Raw genomic sequence first — 20191 nt, 5'->3', positions numbered from 1 at the left:
ATTGACTGAAAAAAAAACAAAGGTTAAAGTAACATTATAGTTAGGTGAAATGTTCAATAACAACCTAACATTCTAAACTCTAAAAACCACAGAAATTCACCAGTTATAGTTACCTTAAATAAGTATAACTCATGCCCTAAGGCAGAGGTCTTCAAACTGGGGGGCGGGCCCCCCTAGGGGGGCCTGAAGTGATCCCAGGGGGGGCCCCAGACTCTGGCCAAAATAAATATTATACAGATAACAGGCTTTTGTTTTAAGCAGAAGCATGTTATTGCAGTTTTAAAAAGGTAACAGTGCTTAACTGCAATGTTTAAATAGGTTTAGACATATTTAAACATTGCCATGTTTATAGAATAATTGTGAAAAATTCTGAGGGGGGCCCAATGATTTTTATTTTTCAACTGGGGGGGCGCGGCATTAAAAAGTTTGGAGACCTCTGCCCTAAGGTAACTATAACTCGTTCTGGGTATACTAAACACTCCACTGAACAGATGAGAAATTCCATTGAGCAAACTAGACTTCTCCTTTGGGCAGCTAGATCGCTCCATTGGACAGAAATGATTACTCCAGTGGTCAGAACATTATATTTAGCTATTATGTCACTCCATTGGACATCCTAGACATTAACCTGTGGTTTGCCTACTCAAGAAGTACGTGACTGGATGGAAAATTAAATATTTTGAAGATTAATAACGTTTATAGGAATAAAGAAGCAAACTTGAAAATGTAATGTTCAGCAAAGATGAAGGAATTTGAAATGGGAGGCTAAAAATTAAATGGGCATCATTAGCTTGATTTGTTGGAGCAGAGCGAGAGAATCTAGTACAGACAATGGGTGGCCTCCATTGAAGCACCGTCAAAAACGAAGGACCCATTATGAGCAAAAAAGACAAAGGGCCTGATTGCGACCTTGGCGGATGGGATACTACGTCACAAACGTGGCGGATATCCCGTCCGCTGCATTACAAGTTCCATTATCTCCCGTGGAACTTGTAAAACGGCGGCCGGGATATCCGTCATGTTTGTGACTGAGTATCCCATCTGCCAAGGTCGCAATCAGGCCCATAGTGATGTGCTAAACTTTAGCATATCACTTCTTAAGAATTAAAGACCAACTTTAGAAAAGCTCCAACCTTTCTTTTAAAATTAAAATTATGTTTATTTTATATTGGATTGTGAACTAAATAAAATATTTCAATGTTTCTGCATATGTTTCATGTATACTTATTTCTGTATTTTGTGTATTTGTTTGAGGTTCAGAAGAAATTGCTTAGGCCGGGGGTCCCTGGCGTTCAATAGTGACTCGGAGGGGGTCCCCTACTCTAGTAATAATTCATGGGGGTGCAGCAGAAGTCAAAAGGTTAAGAACATAAGTTTTAGATCACTCCATTCATCAATCTAGATCACTTCTTTAGCAGATTGGAACCCACCATTGGGCAGTCCACAATACTAATTTCGAACAGTTTTAAACACACTTTTTGGGCAGTCTAGAACACCCCATAGGGAAGAGTGGCATACTGGACAGGGTGATGAGGCTGTCGAGGAGAAGGCGGCTGCCTGGACCTCTTTACTTGATGTTGTCTTGGTGACAGTATCCACTGGCCACCAGGGAGCTGTATGTGATGTAGTTGTCACCCAGAGTTTTTCCTGTTTAATACTTCTTATGGTCTTTGGTACTGCCTCTAGAATACAGACTGTTTCAACGAGCATTCAGGCACGTTTGTGGTATGAGACTTTAACCCCTTATGCTCCAGCCTTGCTGCTAGTTATCTAGTTATGCAGGCATAGTGTGTAATTTCAGTGTTCCTGGTATTCGGAATCATCATTTAAAATGTTCATCTGACACAATGTGCAAACCTTGCTTCATAGATTCACCTTCGACCGAGTATTTTTTATTTTTTTATTTTTACGGGGCACTGTTTTAAAATTTCTAGGACAAGATCAACAAATCTTGCTCCGCTTTCAAACAGGGAATACACAACCAAGACAATGTCCTGCCTTCATGCCAAGGTATTTTGCGCCCCCTCTGGCAGCAGGAGGTTTTGCACTGTCATGATATTAGGTGGCAAATTGTCACTTATTTTTGTAAGTTTCCCCAGAACCCCTCGGGGGTTTGTTGATACAGCCACAGAGGAGAACGGCACGAAAATGCCCCCGTCGGTGTAACCGAATACACTACCCCAGTAATCTCACATATCAGGGAAAATACATTTGAATATAGCGGAGTACACTGCAAAAAACACAAACAAACAAAAAAACATTCTAAAACTACCTCGACCTCCCCACCTCCGCCCCTAAAAACAAAAGTATCTCAACACACCCCACCCACCCTGAGCCCTAAAACCTTTCACGACCCGCCACCCACCCTAAAAACAACCGGCCCCTCACCCCAGCCCCTAAAAACAAAACTACCCCAACCCCCACCCCTGCCCCTAAAAACACAAATACTCAACCCCATCACCCCATCCCTATAAATAAGCCTACCCGACTCCCCCACCCACCCTGAGTCTTAAAACCTTCCCCGATCCTCCCACCCACCTAAAAACAACCAACCCCACCCCACATCTAAAAAGCAAACTACCCCGACCCCCCACCCCCACCCCAAGCCCTTAATCCACCCCATCCCTAAAAGCTACCCCCAACCCTGCCCCAACCCCACTAACCTGACCAAACTTCCCTGATCCCCCACCCCTAAAAACCAAACTATCCCCATCCCCGCCCCTAAAAACCAAACTATGCCAACCCCCCCATCCTCGCCCCTAAAATCCAAACTACCCTGACCCCCCACTCCTAAAATCCAAACTACCCTGACCCCCCCACTCCTGCTTCAAGCCCTTAATACACCACCCTAAAAACTACCCCCCAACCCCACTTACCTGACCGCGCCCTCTACCGAACACGCATGGACTTTTCTCTGCCTCAACCACGCATATGCGTAGTTCAGCACACGCATGGTTAAGGCAGAAAAAAAGCCATTTGTTGTTCAGGCAAGCATGGTTATGCTTCGTAGATGAGGATTCATCATAGTAATTGAGAACATGAATGCTTGGACCATCCCACAAGAGGTGCGGATGTTTATTTCAGAAGAGTTGTACTTATTTTATTTCTTGCCTGTTCATGAAGAACTTACCATAGCTGTTTAACACTTCTCACTTCCTTGTTAATGTGTTAGCTACCTGCGTTGTACCTGTCCTGTATGCATGAGAGGACCATGTCATGTTCTCCCTCCTATTAACACCTATCCTTTACGTATTCCCTGTGTGAGGAAACGTCTCCTGGCTGCTGAACATGTTGTACCTTTCTTGTGTTGTGAAGCTCGTATAAAACTTTCATCTACACAAAAGACAAATCGATTTACATCACTGAGCAAATTTAAGTGCGAAACATTCAGTTTTTTTAAATGAACTAGACAAATTTGTAGAATTTTAAAACACAGCAGATAAGTGGCTTCATTTTATGTTGATCATATTCAGCTATTTTTGACATTTTTGCCAACAGCCCTTTGCATGTCGGGTTTTTGAGCCCATTTTAAAAACGAGCCCAACAAAGCAACATGCTTATGGCTGAATAGCCAGGGATGCCTGATGGGATTCAATCTCATAGTGCCACTTGTCAGACCTGTAAAATACAAAATAAAATCAACTTCTTGACTTTTTGCCTTCTTCTTGCAGCAATCAGGGTTTAGACAGACTTGAGGCGGCACATAGATAGCCTTTTCAGATGAATATACTGCATCTAACTGCTAATGGGCTAACATCAACATTTCTTGGAAAAACCAACCGGCATGGTTAAACACATTATGTACCCGACAACACCAGCAGTGTCTCAAAATACACAGCGAAAGGAAAAACAATGAGACCCCCCTCGGCTAGGGGTTGGTGTGACTTAGGTGGGACATCTGCGTCACCTGTGATGCGTCCTGCCTTGAAAAAGTGCTGCATGTACGGTAGATACTGCCCCAGGAGGTCCAATCTGGACTTAGGTACCTTCCAGATCTAACATCCTAACATTTTTTGTCCTCACATATGGAGTTCCCTATAGTGGAATGAAGGTTGATGTCCCCTACAAAGTCACAGAACTCTGAGATGATTTGCCATGTCCTATTAATTTAATGTAGATCATATTTTATTCTTTATAATGGACCAATCGCAGGATTTCAGAACCAAAAATATTGAGGACCAAAATATCGAGAAGGTAAGTGCAAATAGGTAAGTGTAAGTTTACTTTTCATAACTCCACATATATGCACCTTGACGATATATATATATATATATTTTGACTACTGGAGGTTGCCAGTAGGTAGTTATAGTTAGGAACTTGTTTCCATAGACAAAGTGTTTTTTTGTTTTGCCAATCACTTTGCCCCGTTTATTGAATCTTCACGAAATTTTCAGAACTAGCACGTAGCTCACTTCAGCTGCTGCATTGAAAGTTTTGGGGTGATTTGTCTAGCAGGGGCCGAGAAGAAAAAAAAAGATATATATATATATATATATATATATATATATATATATATATATATATATATATATATGTATATAGTCAACGTACAGATATGTGGAGTTATGGATAGCAAAACTTTGCTTACCTTCACAATATTTTTGTCCTCAATGTTCTTGACACAATATTTTGTCCCACAATAGTTTTGGTTCCGATATTCTGTCTAAACACCTTTTATAGTATGTGGCCACCTCTTTAAAACACCACTACCATTTACTGACAGTTAACCTAAATCCTTAGTCCCAGTGGAACGACTGTGTATGGTTGTATAGAGAGAAAATTAACAAATCAATATACAGGTAGTAATTTGTTGCAAAACAATATTTGTATATTATTATAATAATAATTAACAGGCCTTTCCTGCCACTCCTATGCTTCCCTGGAGAAAATTATTGATTTCGCACTAATCACACTCTTTTTAATCTTCCTCTGGACACACCCACTTCCATGTAATCCCGGAAATTCATCTGCCTCACTGGCAACAACAGAGACGTCCCCAAGATGCTGCTACTAGTGTTTGAATCCATTAATGACCTTGCCCCAGTTACCTCTCTGACACATTCCTCTCTACACCCCAACTTGTAACCTTCAGTTAACTAAAACATCCTGTCCAACCTTGCGTGCAAGCGGTTTACATTAGGACAGTCAGCACTGTGAGCAAGCTGTTTATATGAGAACAATGACCACTGCGTGCAAGCGGTTTATATGAGAACAGTTACCACTGCGTTTAAGCGGTTTATATGAGAACAGTTACCACTGCGTTTAAGCGGTTTATATGAGAACAGTTACCACTGCGTTTAAGCGGTTTATATTAGAACAGTTACCACTGCATACAAGCAGGTTTATATGAGAACAGTTACTACTGCATGCAAGTGGTTTATATGAGAACAGTTACCACTGCATGCAAGTGGTTTATATGAGAACAGTTACCACTACAAGCAGGCGTTTTTTTTTTTAGAACAGTTACCACTGAGTGCAAGAGGTTTATATGAGAACAGTTACCACTATGTGCAAGCGGTTTATATGAGAACAGTTACCACTACATGCAAGCGGTTTATATGAGAACAGTTACCACTGCGTTTAAGCGGTTTATATGAGAACAGTTACCACTGCAAGCAGGCGGTTTATTTGAGAACAGTTACCACTGGGTGCAAGAGGTTTATATGAGAACAATTACTACTGCGTGCAAGCGGTTTGTATGAGAACAGTTACCACTCCATGCAAGCGGTTTATATGAGAACAGTTACCACTGCATGCAAAAGTTTTACATGAGAACAGTTACCACTGCGTGCAAAAGTTTCATATGAGAACAGTTACCACTGCGTGCAAGCGGTTTATATGAGAACAGTTACCACCGCTTGCAATCACATGAGGACTATTGCCACTGCCTGCAAGCGGTTCATTTGAGGACAAGTACCACTGCATGTTTGTGGTTAGATATGAAGAATTACCACTGCATGCAAGCGGTACATATGAAAAATTACCCCGGCGTGCAAGTGGTTTACATGAGGACAGTTGCCACTCCGTGTAAGAGGTTTATATGAGAACAGTTATCACTAAGTGCAGGTGGTTTATATGAGAACAGTTACCACTGCGAGCAGGCGGTTTATATGAGAACAGTTACCACTGCGTGCAAGCGGTTTATATGAGAACAGTTACCACTGCATGCAAGCGGTTTATATGAGAACAGTTACCATTGCGAGCAGGCGGTTTATATGAGAACAGTTACCACTGCGTGCAAGTCGTTTATGTGAGAACAGTTACCACTGCGTGCAAGCGATTTATATGAGAACAGTTACCACTGCATGCAAGCGGTTTATATGAGAACAGTTACCACTGCGGGCAAGCGGTTTATATGAGAACAGTTACCAATGTAAGCAGGCAGGTTTTTTTTTAGAACAGTTACCACTGGGTGCAAGAGGTTTATATGAGAACAGTTACCACTACGTGCAAGCGGTTTATATGAGAACAGTTACCACTGCATGCAAGTTGTTTATATGAGAACAGTTACCACTGCATGCAAGTGGTTTATATGAGGAATGTTGCCACTGCCTGCAAGCGATTCATTTGAGGACAAGTACCACTGCATGCAAGCGGTTAGATATGAAGAATTACCACTGCATGCAAGCGGTTACATATGAAAAATTATCCCGGCGTGCAAGTGGCTTACATGAGGACAGTTGCCACAGCGTGTAAGTGGTTTATATGAGAACAGTTACCATGGCGTGCAATCGGTTTACATGAGGACAGTTGCCACTGCATGTAAGTGGTTTATATGAGAACAGTTACCACTAAGTGCAGGTGGTTTATATGAGAACAGTTACCACTGCGTGTAAGCGGTATGCAAGAGGCCAAGTATTAGCTTTCATTTACAAATTAACATGGGAGCATTTCACAGGTTACACGTGACAAGAGACTAGTACAGGTAGCGTTAGGCAGGAAAGTGCAGAATTAAAAATAAGGACAACCCAAAACCAGTGGGGGCAAGTATCATCAAGTAGTGACTGCAACAGCCTCAGTAAAGCCCAGTTGCATTTCTAACGCGTAAGCGTACCTCCAATAGGGCGCGGATGAGGCTGACGTGAACTGAGAGCGGTCTAGATGATGATAATCCCTCTAACAACATGAAATCTAAATACATTGTAACATCCAGAATTTATATAATGAGCCCTAACAGTTAAAAAAAATAATCTCCTCTCTCTTAGTGGCTGTTTATTTTCATGGGACATTAGCCCAAAATAATTCAAAAGGAAATCATATATTTTAATGTTTCAACAGATGTTGAGATTCTGCTACTTGGCCTCCTGGCCTGAGGCATTGTGATGTCACTGTTCAGCTGTAACAACATATTACAGCAGAGTCGTTTGGCCCTTTTCTGATTACAGATAGCTAGTGATGTCAACACTAGACTGTAATAAGACAATGAGAAGAGGGTCTTTATACATATATCTATATTTTGCTTCTTTACTTGCACCACAGAACTCTGCACTAGTTGAAATGAGGTTCCATTTGAAGATTTAATTGCTTCAACCGCATCCCTACATATGCTGAGCGAATCATGCTAGTTGCAGCAATAAGGCATAACTTCATAACTTAAAGTTAATACTTTATGAGAAACATGCCAATACTTTCAAAGTTTGTCAAAGTAATATGCAGTGGTGTTGAAACAATTTTCAGCATGCAGGTGCTGCCATCAGTATTATATCACTGAAGTTATTGAGATGGAGAAAAAACCAAGAGTCCCTTAAAGAACAAGAGCAGCAAATCAGCCACGCCCACTCGGCAGGACAGTGGTAACGGTGTGGTATGTAGCTGGTGGTGCGTTTTGGGGCAAACTGGTGCAGAAATATTACTAGAGCAGGGTGTGGTAGCCACTGTCGTCTACAGACAGCACATCTTCCATTGGAATGGCCACCAAATGTGCAAGACACGTAGTTTTAATAATCCATGGGAATCTGGTTTCAGCGAATATTTATCATTTGTGCAGTACCAAGTTAAGTGTCTTGATTTGTTTCGATCCTGTTGAAAATTAAAGGTATCTTTATTGTTCGTTCACCTTCTGTACTTCTGCATGGTTTATTTTGGGAGTGCTTCTGCACTCACCCCTTCCTCTTACACCCCTACTTCTAGCGCCTATGGTAAAAGGGCTCTCTAGGCTACAAAGACCTATAGCAAAAATGCCTTCTGCCTCGTAGTTCATTAACTGATATCCGTAATCGTGCAGGCCCTATGTGCTTTAATATTTCACATATAATGTAGGAGCTAGATATTTTTTTCTTCACATTTGAGTGCATCCAATTGGTAGTCGTGTCAGACCAGCCCAGCACGACAATGAAAGGCATGTTGTTTAACGCAGAGCAAGGGCTTGCAACTGCAAGGGTGACTCTCCAACAGAGATTTAAACCAAGGGGTACAAAAAGGGGAAAAGCTTGGAGGAGGGGGGTCCCCGGCGGGGGCGGCTCTTTTGCTATGGCAAAGGAGTGTTGCCCCCACCAGGCTGAGCCAGCAGCAGAAAAATAAAACTATAGTTGTTTTATTTTTCTGTTGCTGGCTCATTCAGCAGTGCAGGGAGGGGCAGACTTGGCCACGGAAGGTGGGACAGGGGAGGAGGAGAGAGTTCACCTAAGTGCGCATGTGTGTTTGGCTGTCTCAGGCCGGCCAAACACACATGCACACACACATGCACACTTAGATTTCTCCAGCCCAGCTGTGTTTAATAGCTGCACTGGAGAAAATGCACAGACCCCTGGGCTGCGTCTGAGTGGCAGTCCGAGCCGCTCAGACTAATCCTGGCACAGTTTTCATGCTAGGTTTAGCATGGAAGCAGCGCCAGGATTGCTAGGGAGCCTATGCTGGTGTCCCAGTGAATGCTAGGATACCACATCAAGGGAACAGGAGCAAGACAGCGGGAGGCGGCCAGATGAATTTTTTAGCATCATTCTGTGTAAAAACTGTCTCACATCACATGGTATTTGGTATTGTTTTTAAGCGGTGAACGGAACTTGTGAAGTTTCACTTGGAGTTACATTAAATCTCTGTAAGGTTCTTCAGAGTTCTGTAAACGAGCGGAAATGGGCACAGCGCACTGCTCTCGCTGATGTGTAGTGCTGGGAACTCATTCCACGCTGAAAAATCAGCGACAATGGCACCAGAGGGCACTGCTGCTCGAGTTGATTTGTCTGCCACCCCAGTAGATTTTCTACTCGTGCAGTAGCTTTCTCACCATGATCGGTAGCAACCACCAGCGACCGCTCGCCAAGGGTGTTGTCAACCCCACTACTTTAGCAGCTACAGCGGGGTGGGTTTTTTGATGGTCCTCTTCTGTCTGCATCTTGGCAGACAAAGGCTCATAATTAACTGAAAATGGTTGGAAAATGAATGAGTGGATGTATGGATGCTTGTGTGAGTGAACTGGTAGATGGGTGAGTGAAGGGGTGGATTGATAGATGCATGGATGAATGAGTGAAAGTATGGATTTAAGGATGGATGAGTGAAAGGGAGGAAGGATGGATGGGTGTGTGAAAGGGTGGTTGGATGGATGCTGAATGGATGAGTGAGTGAAAGGATATATGTGTGAAAGGGTAAATGGATGGTGGATAGATGAGTGAAAGGCTAGCTGGACGGGATGAAAGGGTGGATGGATGGATGGATGAGTGAGAGAATGGATGGATGGATGAGTGAAAGGATGGAAGGACGGATGAGTAAAAGGATAGATGAATGCATGAAAGGGTGGATAGATGGATGGTGGGATGAAATGGTGGATGGATGGATGAGTGAGTGGAAGGATGGATAAATGACTGAAAGGATGGATGGATGGCTGAAAGGTTAAATGGATGGATGAATGTGAGTGATGAAGGGCGACAGGGGGCCTATGTATTTGGGTCAAGCTGTCTGAGATGGGCAGGGCAAAGGAAATTGCTGTTGACTCTTGTGACATTCTAGCCATAGCAATACGGCCAAATTCTGACACTCCTGTGGTATGTATTAACATCTATAACAGACCAGGCCCTTCCAACCAACAGTCTGCCACTATTCATCTGCTGCACAATCTTTTATCTGAACTTCATTCTAAATATTGTGTCATCATCGCAGGCGACCTCAATGTCCAAATCGAACTTGACTCAGCCTTTGTCGAGTCTACCCAGGCTGAAGATGAAGGGGGTGATTCTGATTCTGGCGGGCGGCGGAGGCCGCCCGCCAGAATTCCGCCCCCATTATACCGCTCCGCGGTCAGAAGACCGCGGAGGGTATTATGAGTTTTTCCCTGGGCTGGCGGGCGGTCTCCAAAAGACCGCCCGCCAGCCCAGGGAAAAACTCCCTTCCCACGAGGATGCCGGCTCGTAATCGAGCCGGCGGAGTGGGAAGGTGCGACGGGTGCAGTGGCACCCGTCGCGTATTTCAGTGTCTGCAAGGCAGACACTGAAATACTTTGCGGGGCCCTCTTACGGGGGCCCCTGCCGTGCCCCCAGGGGCCCCGCGGCACCCCCTACCGCCATCCTGTTCCTGGCGGGCGAACCGCCAGGAACAGGATGGCGGTAGGGGGTGTCAGAATCCCCCATGGTGGCGCAGCAAGCTGCGCCGCCATGGGGGATTCTAAGGGCAGCGGTAAACCGGCGGGAGACCGCCGGTTTACCCTTTCTGACCGCGGCCAAAGCGCCGCGGTCAGAATGCCCTGCGGGGCACCGCCGGTCTGTCGGCGGTGCTCCCGCCGACCCTCGCCCCGGCGGTCGAAGAATCAGCCCCGAAGTGTGGAATGTCCCCCCCTTCCAATTCAATCTATGCCATTTACTCCCTCCCTTAGGGCGTCACAGATAACAGACCTTGCACTTACATATGGCCTTCGTTTTGGAAATGGTCGATTTCCGAACGACAATCCAGCTAGGCCTACCTTTTTCAGAGGATGCTATAGCAGCCTTCTGGATTACGTTATTCTAAATCTACGAGTTTGGTATTTGATAACTATCGTAGAGGTGGGTTTCCGCCGTACTAGTGACCATGCCCCTTTACAAATTGCATATAAGGTAACTCTTGTCTCAGAGCATGATTGCCCCACTGTTTCGGTTGATCCTAAAGATTTGTTGGAATTGTCCACTAAAGTGGCCTTCGTTTTTTAAATCTAATTTGCTTAACAACAAGCTTTGTGCCATGGTTTCCCGTCACCAGCTTTTTGAGGACTCTAGTGCTTTATCTTCCTCAGAAATGATGATCTCCCATGCAGTTTTTTTTGCGGAACTTAAGGAGCTCTTCATTAAATCTCCTAAAACCCAATTGAAATCCTTTGCACCTAAGTGCAAATGGTTTGACAAAAAGTGTTGGGTGGCTAAGAACCTTTTGTTCAAAGCTTTAAAGCTAAAGAACCGGGATGCCATTATGTATGCGAGAAGAAACTATGCGTCTACCCGCAAGTTATCAAAACTCAAACATGAGGAAAACTTATGGGAGTGTCTGGCAGAGGCGACTAGCGCTCGCAATGCCAAACTTTTTTGGACTTTGGTGTCGCGTATTGACCCTTCCCTGTCATCTACCCCTGAATGTCACATTGATTCAGAAATTTGGCTCTCCCATTTTGGGGAATTGTATGGCTCTCGGTTGGATTTTGACAATATTTCTACAGATTTTGCACTGTGTCAGCCTGATGCACCGCCCTTTACTTTAAAAGAGACAGAGATGGCCATTTGTGCACAAAGATCAGGTAGGGCCCCTGGCCCAGATGGTATTCCCTCGGATCTGTACAAATCAGATCTATCTGTATGGACCCGGTACATCAACAGGGTCTCGAATACTGCTATGGCAACTCGATCCTATCAGGTCTCGTGGAAGATGGCAATTATTGTCCCCATTCACAAAAAAGGCGACAAGAGCTCCCCAGGGAACTATAGACCTATTAGTCTATTAGACAACTTGCAGAAAATATTCTCGTTCCAGTTGTTATCTAGACTAAAACACTGGATAGCGAAAAACCAGGTTTTAAGCCATCTTCAGGTGGGTTTTAGGGACAAGGTCAGTACCATCGATCAGATCTTCCGATTTACTACCATCAAGTGGAAGATCGTAGACGCAGATCAAGGCCACCTATTTGTGGCCTTTGTTGATTTGAAATCTGCGTTTGACCTTGTCCCGCGCGCTAAGCTCTGGGAGGTCCTCAGTACTACTGGTGTCCCGGGTTCTATGATTAACATTATCAAGGATCTTTATTCTGATAATTGTGCCAAAGTCCGCTGGGGTGTGACTGGCGATCTGACCTCAGCTTTTCCAACAGCACGTGGTGTGAGGCAGAGGTGCGTCTTGGCGCCTACCCTGTTTCTTTTGTTTATTAATGCCTGTCTGCCATATTTTTCAGATTGCCAAAGTGATGCCCCTAATTTGGGCAGACAGAAGTTCCCCTGTCTTTTGTTTGCGGACGATACTTTGCTACTTTCGCGTACCGCCACGGACCTTTCTAGACTGCTCTCCAGATTCACGGAGTTTTGTATCGACCATGGGTTGTCAATTAATGCAGCAAAAACAAAATATATGATCTTTGAGGACACCAGGCACAAAATAAAGAGGCCTGTATATTTAGAAGGCGTTGCCTTGGAAAGAGTGGGCACCTTTGATTATTTAGGCATCAAACTAGAAGATTCACATCTCTGGCATGCCCATCGCCAAAAATCTTTACTGTGCCTGAAGCAAAGGGCGGGTGGCATCGCAAGATTTGCCTCTAGATCACCTAAATTTGCAATGTCCCCTGCCCTCGAAATATACAAATCTCAAGCAAGGGCGGGTGCCCTATATGGCGCTGAACTTTGGGGCCACTGCAACTTGGCAAATTTGGCAAGGGCAGAAAATCAGTTTCTAAAACTGCTGCTAAAGGTTCCTTCTAGCATACCATCTCTGCCCATCCGAATGGACCTAAACCTCTTCTCAATTTCGCAGATTGCTGCCTTAAGGCCTCTGCTGTATTGGATTCGGTTATGGACAACAGATGCCCTAACGCCTTTTCAATGTGGGCTTCTTAATTTGGTGGGCTGTGATTTTATTACCAAAATTAAATGGTGTGTCTTCGTTGAACGATCTTTTACTCAGCTTGGCTTAGGGTCCTATTGGCAGGACCCCCTTTCTATTCCCAAAAATGCTGCACAGCTGTTAAAGGATGCGTTTTGGCATAATGTCCAGATTGGCCAATTCGCCAGCTCTGTCCCGTTGTCCATGTCGGATAATTTTGTATCTGTCAAATGCCATTACGAATTTGAGCCTTTCATGGACGCAGCGTTATCTCCATTTGCTCGTGCCCTTTTTATTAGGTTCAGAATTGGGTCTCTCCCTTTGTGCTCCTTGTTGTATAAATGATCCAGTTCCACCAATAGATCTAAATTCTGCCCGATGGGTTGCAAAAGCGAAGAGTCTGTCTCACATGTTCTTTTTCATTGTCATGCTTATCACAAACAAAGAGCCCTTTGGCTCATCCCGCTTTGCAAACAAATAGGGGCCAGATCTTGTTTTCAAGCTGAGAGAATTTTAAAATGTGATTCATCCGTCCAGATAGTTTTACCAGTGGCAACATTTCTTGAATCTATCTGGCTGTTTAGACTAGTAAATTTAAGGAACAAGACTGGGTAGTTAATTCTTAGACTTATTTATGTATATTTATTGAATTTGGATGCATGATTTTAGTCTTTACCTTGTAGGACATAGATACTGGTTTACTATGTTACTGATTATTTATTGATCTACGGAATCTGTTTTTTGTTGAGCGGACTTATCCATTATCAAGAGGTGCTTACCCTGTTGTTTATTTTGCTTGGATTTTAAATTTATTTTATTCTTTCTAAAAAATTTTACTGTGCTTTTATCTTTAGTGTTTTCTTGCTTTTAAAAAAATTATTGATGTGTATTGTACTTTTATGGTATGTTTTTACTTACTGAAATAAAGTCAAGTAAAGAGTAAAGGATGTGAGTGAATGGTGGATGGATGGGTAAGTGAAAAGGTGGATCGATATACACATGGATGAATTAGTGGAAGGATGGATGTAAGGATGGATGAGTGAAAGGAAAGATGGATTGATGGATGAGTGAGTGAAAGGGTGGATGGAGGAGTGAAACGATGGACGGACGAGTGAAAGAGTAGATGGACTGATGAGAGGATGGATGGAAGGATGGATGATTGAATGAAAGGATGGATCGATGAGTGAAAGGGTAAATCGAAGGATCGATGAGTGGATGGATGAATGGACTGAGTTAAAGGATGGATCAGTGAAAGGATAGATGTAAGGATCATAAGTGAAGCAACAGGTGGATGAGTAAAAGGGAGGATAGATGGATGGATGTATGGACGGATGGATAAGTGAAGGAAAAATTGATGGGTGAATGAGTGAAAGGTGGATGAATAAGTGAGTGAAAGGATGGATGAGTGAAAGGATAAGTGGATGGATGGGTCAAAGGGTGGATGAGTGAAAGAATGAATGGCTAAGTGAAAGGATAGATGGATGAGTGAAAGGGAGGATGGATTTATGGATTGAGTGAAAGGATGGCTAAGTGAAGGGGTGAATGGATGACTAAAAGGATGGATGGCTAGATGAATGGATGAAAGGGGGATGGATAAGTGAAAGGATGGATAACTGAATGAAAGGATGGATATGTTTGGATAGGTTTCAAGATAGGTGGATAGTTTGGGATATGGACGGGTGGACGGATGGACGGAATGGTGAAAGACTGAATGTTAGATGAAAGACTGAAGGGATGACGGAATGTAAAGATGAAATGGTGATTATCAGCGAGTGGATGGAAGGATGAAAAGATGAATGGATAGATGCTTAGATGGAAGAGACAAGGAATCTCTTCTGGGGAGGGCCGCGATTTCTTGCTTCGCTTGCTTGGTGCCATAAGAGCTTTGGTTCAAAGTGGGGGGTATTTTTATTTTCTGGATACTCCTTTGCCATTTGCAGTGAGACAATCTCGCCTGGTGCCCTCCTAGTGACTCATTCTTTCTTGCCAACATACTGTTGGTCAGCTCATGTGAGGAAAAACTCCACCATGTGGCACTTGGTGGAATTTGGCTGGAACTCTGCATTGCAAGCATAACACAGGATGGCCCAAATTCTGCCAACTCCGCTGGTGGAGCAGAATTTATTGCCCAATCCTAATTGTTTTGAAAGATTAAAATAGATTGCTTGATGAACCATAATAGTTCCATAGAAGGCACTTTTGTTGACAGTTGAGTTCTACATGTTAGATGTTGTTGGAAAATTACTGTTGCGCTTTACCGTTTCATTAGAGAAATGCAAATGCCCATTAGCTAAATCCCAAACTCCACCTATAGACATGTAAGTTGATTTCATATGAGACCTCTCAAGGTGGCTGCCAAAGATCGGCTCCATCCAGTATGACTCTACTAAAAAACAATTCAGCCTTGTTTCCATGTTTGTAACTAATCAGTGATGTAATTTCCTTTTCCTGTTTCTTTTTATTTCATTCTTCTCTCTCAGGTTAACCTGGACTCCAATACTCGTGAGATTACAAACCACAACATCTTGCTGCCCACACGCAACTGCTTCGACCTGGCCCAGAAGCGTATCTATGGACTCATGGAGAAGGACTCCTATCCCCGTTTTCTCCGGTCAGAGCTTTACCAGGAGCTTGCACACCCAAAGCAAGCCAATGGGGCTATGTAGGACCATGAACAGACATGCTCCATTACCTGTCGCATGTAGTTCCAAAGACACAGGCCTCCCATGTACCCCCAAGTCTGCTGGCCAGGACAATGGTGACTTGGCGTATCTAGTGGAATACGAAGGCCATCCATATGAAACCTGCCACATAAACGAAAGGCAATGTCGCAGTTCCGTAGTTGCTGAAGGTACGACACCTGATGAAGGATATCACTTTGAATACAACATCTTGCATCTGAAAGAGATCCCAATGGCTGTTTATCACTCTTGTCTCTTTTGCATCCCTCAATCACTTAACAAAAGAGTCAAGAACAGGGCATGTGCAGAGGACTCTAGATGCCTTTTAACACTGGCCCCTCAGAGACATTTTTATGCAAGTTGACTCATATATTAGTCAGCCATTCAACGTTTGTTCTGCTGAAGTTGGAATTATAAATCTTTGCAGTTAGCACTGTCATCACCACGTAGACTGTGCTGTGTTGCCTCAATGTCGATTGCCTCTAGGAAGGTGACTTTGTTCCTACTTACTGTTCTGTCCTAAAAGAGAGGGGGCATTGTTCATGACCATCATCAACAAGGCTTTCTCTGTATCTTCCTGAGCATTGAATCAACCAGGGAGGTCGGGTGAGGGTCTCCTCCTATAGTCTCTAGCTGTCAAGCTGTCGTTCACCTTGCTGAGGGCTAGGTCCTTCACCGGCTGCCTCTCACGTAGCTATCTCTTCCACTGTGGGGTTAATCTTGATGTGGAGCAGTTTGTCTGGGCAGGACTCCCTTTTTCTGTGGTACAATGACAGTCGTCTTGTGTTCTGTGTCGTTCGTGTCTGTTGTCTGTCATGTTTCATGTACATGCTTCTGAAAGTGTGTGCTACACAGCACGTGTTCATATACAAAGCACGCACATGAAGTGGAGGCGGAGACCATGCAATGGAGGCTTCTTGCAGAAGACTACAGATGTTACACTCCAAAGCTAATACACTCAAAGTGAGGGTATGGAGGCAATCAGAGTAGGGGACTCAGAAGGAATTGTATTCTGTGGGGAGAGGTTCCCCAAAATATGTGTCAGTACTGTTGTTCTTTTTTGGAAGATTTGAATAGGGGTCACTACCTTATACCCTTTTAAAATAAAAAAATGTCTATGTTCCAGTTAAAATTGTGAAATATTGTGGTAGCATCAACAAAGCTATTTCGAAACAGGTGATCTCTGGGTATGGTGTAGGAAAATTACTTTATTTATTTGCTGTATTCACTATAATCTGTAGAGGTCTATAGTTCTCTGCCTCATTGGTCTCAAATGAACATCTCCATATCTTTGTCCGATGTGTCTTGAAGATGCCCTCCTCCTGTAGGAGCTAGCATGCCAGAAACAGACAGCTTCTGTGTTTGGTGAGTGTGACTTGAATGTTTGTATTCAAACAGCCTCCTGTCTGAATTACTACATTTGTACTGCTAAAGAACACTGCATAGTTCAGTAATTTGTTAGGTTCCCACGTGTTACTTCTTGAATTGAGAGTACACATATCTGACATGGTGAATGTCCACCGTAAGATCCTGAAAATTCCTATTCCTTCATCCTGCAAATGGCCCTTCCTTGGCCTATCCTCCCTTGCAAGAGAGCTGACTCCTTCACAATCTGTATTGATTTCCTGACTTGAGTTATAATCACAATACATAATTGTCCAATTTCAAAAGAGATTAAATTCCATCCTCATAGCTCAACAATCCAGAGATGGCATCCTGGACAGTAACATCAACACAATGAGACTATATCCTGGTGGAAGTGGGACGTAGATGAAGGTCTCGTAGTCAATTTTTGGATGAGTGAATAATGAAAAACCAAAACGTGGCACCTACTGGACTATATTAGAGTGATTAACAAAGGTCGACTCCCATTGGCACAGGATAACATCTCCCTTTGTTATCAGTTTAAAGTTCAAGGATGCCTATCAAGAACTCCCTAGCTTTGGTGAAACAGCATGCCCAATTAGATTGTTGGTTCCCCTGTGTGTTTTTGTGAAAAATAGGTTTCAGACTGTCTGCTCACAGTTCATCACAAGACCATAGCTTCTTTTCAGATGTCCTTCTTAAGAACATGCCTGCCCTGTCATTGGCTGGTGGATTTAAACTTGAAACTCATTGTCCCCAAGTCTTATACTGCCTCTCCCAGAATAGGTCTGCTTTCTCACACCAAAGAATACAACCCATGGAGCTCTTTTCCTGGCTTACACCCTAGAACTAACCCCAAACACTCTGTACAGAGCCTGGAATCCAGTTACAAACTGATCTCCCCAAACCTTATCTTCTTTGTTACAGATGCATTAGAACCCAAAGGTTCTCAAACACAGCCCAGAGTTATAACTAATGAAATTCATTCTCTCATGTACACTAGTCTGGAACACATGGAATTGTGACTCAGCCCTAAGAGCAAACCATTTTTCTCACACACAGGTGTAGAACTCACGGACTCCAAACCCTTGCCTTGAGTGCTTACATCCTCTTACATTCTTCCTACAAGAACAGATACCCGTTGTCTCCTGACTCCAACCCAATGTTGTCCAGAATTCACCATACACAGAAGGCTTAGAGTCTATGAAACCCCAACATAAGTTCATACTCTTCAACTCTAGCACAATACGCCATCCTCACAGCCGTATCTAGTCCTGAGCCCTCCTCTCTGTTCCACACCATTCTTTAAAAGACATGTCTGAACCCATGATCTCTTGGCTTTTGCCTTGAGCTTTCACCACTTGTCCATACCTCTTTTTTTGTAGCCAAGTCAAGAATCAACAGACTCCTGACTCTAGTACTGAACTCTTGCCACAAGTTTGTACCTTGCATCTCTCAATGAAGGACTAGGATCATGGATTCTCAACTAAAGCACTGAGCTCTCATCAGTTGCCCATACCTTGTCTGATATCAACAGATCAAGAACTAATAGAGTCCTGGCTCTATCCCTGAGTTCTGATCACTGACCCACACCTGATCTCTCACATACATGTCTCTAGAACCCGTGGACTCATGGATTTAGCCCTGAGCTTTCACCATCTCCCCACATCTTATTTCTTACAAACAGTTCTAGAACTCATGAATTCCTGACTTCATGCCTAAGCTCTTAGCACTGGCCCACCTCTAGGTACCTACAGACAGGCCTAGAAGAGATTCTTCATATCAACGCAGAGATGACCCCATTCCATGCAGTATGACTAGTGTGTGCCTGGATGCATCCCAGAGCTCTTACCAGAAGAAGTACACCTCATTATCGCAACCAGGCGTAGAATACCTGACGACTGATTGGGCCCTAACCTCTCATCACTAGCCCACAGCTGCACCATCTCAACCAGGACTGCCATCCATGGATGGAGACTTCACACCTGACTGTGCACATTACTCTGGGTCTCCTCTCCCCACTATCGAGTCCTATGTTCCCAAGAGTAAGTTTGCAGGTATGGGAACTATTGCTTTTACAGGTGAGAAAAAAGGAAATGTTGATTGTACAACTGTGAAGGGAGTGGGGCAGTGTGAATAATTCTCTACTGAAAGAAAGGTCTGGGCTTCCTTCCAGAAGTGGCAATGCATGCTGGGACCTGTGATCAATCTGCATAGATTTTCCTTGGACAGAAAGTGTTTTTTGTTTGATACCAAATATTCAATTTTGAGGAGTACTCTGTTTAGAGAATAAGCACTGTTAAAAAATAAAGATTTACTGCACTGAGCTGAGTGTTCCCTGTTTGTATTTAGCCTTTCTAATTTTACTATTCGAATATCTCACAGTAACCACCTTTATCTGCAAAATGACCTCACTAGACTATCACAACACAAGCACATCCCCACAAACATATACTGTGCAAAATCCAACATTGCTACAAATGTTCCAGGGCCTGCATCATGGGTGTAGAGAGATTCATATGACGGCAAAGCCTGAGTTGTTAGGATTGGGGTCCTGGAGGCTAGGTGGCCTGCATAACACTGGCTGATGCTTGGCATGAGTCATGCACAATATTAATGTATGTCTGGAGTAACTCTTGCACAGTATTAACCTATGCCTGGAGTGATTCCTGCATGGTATTAGCATATGCTGCACAGTATTAGCATATGACTGAAGTGATTGCTGCAAAGTATTAAAGCATGTCTTGTGTGGCTCCTGCAAAATATTAGTGTATGTCTGGAGTGGTTCCTGCACAATATTCTGCACAATATTAGCGTATGACAGAAGCGGCTCCTACACAGTTTTAGCGTATGCCTGGAGTGACTCTTACATAATACGTGACATCGTTGGTCACTGCTCCACTATATCTGAAGGTGGTGTCTGCTGGATACTGGCTTATAACTGGGGTTCCTCCTCACCCAATCTATCTGACGCAAGGATGACTGGTCCACAGCTGCTGACTTGCAGTGGACTTGGTTACAGCACAGTGCTGGCCAATATCAGGAATCACATCTGCACAATACTTGCTGATGCCTGAGGAGACTTCTGTAAGCTCAAGACTGATACTTGGAGAGTCTGCTGCACTATTCTGGCTGATGTCACAATTCCTAATAATAGCGGC

General features: G+C 43.7%; 1 protein-coding gene across 3 annotated transcripts in view; it reads left to right on the top strand.

The window, feature by feature from the left end:
* The window catches only part of LOC138299121 (regulator of G-protein signaling 3-like), a 351262-nt gene extending 331906 nt beyond the window's left edge, over positions 1–19356 (top strand). For all 3 annotated transcript variants that reach the window (XM_069237165.1, XM_069237163.1, XM_069237164.1), the window contains one exon: positions 15465–19356. In XM_069237165.1, coding sequence (XP_069093266.1) covers positions 15465–15650 — 186 coding nt within the window. In that variant the 3' untranslated portion in view covers positions 15651–19356. The remainder of the gene's footprint in view (positions 1–15464) is intronic.
* Positions 19357–20191: the final 835 nt, after the last annotated feature.

The sequence above is a fragment of the Pleurodeles waltl genome, chromosome 6 (assembly GCF_031143425.1).
Source record: "Pleurodeles waltl isolate 20211129_DDA chromosome 6, aPleWal1.hap1.20221129, whole genome shotgun sequence".
Taxonomy (NCBI): Eukaryota; Metazoa; Chordata; class Amphibia; order Caudata; family Salamandridae; genus Pleurodeles; species Pleurodeles waltl.
Note: the sequence above shows the minus strand (reverse complement) of the source record. Positions and strands in the feature narration are given on the sequence as shown.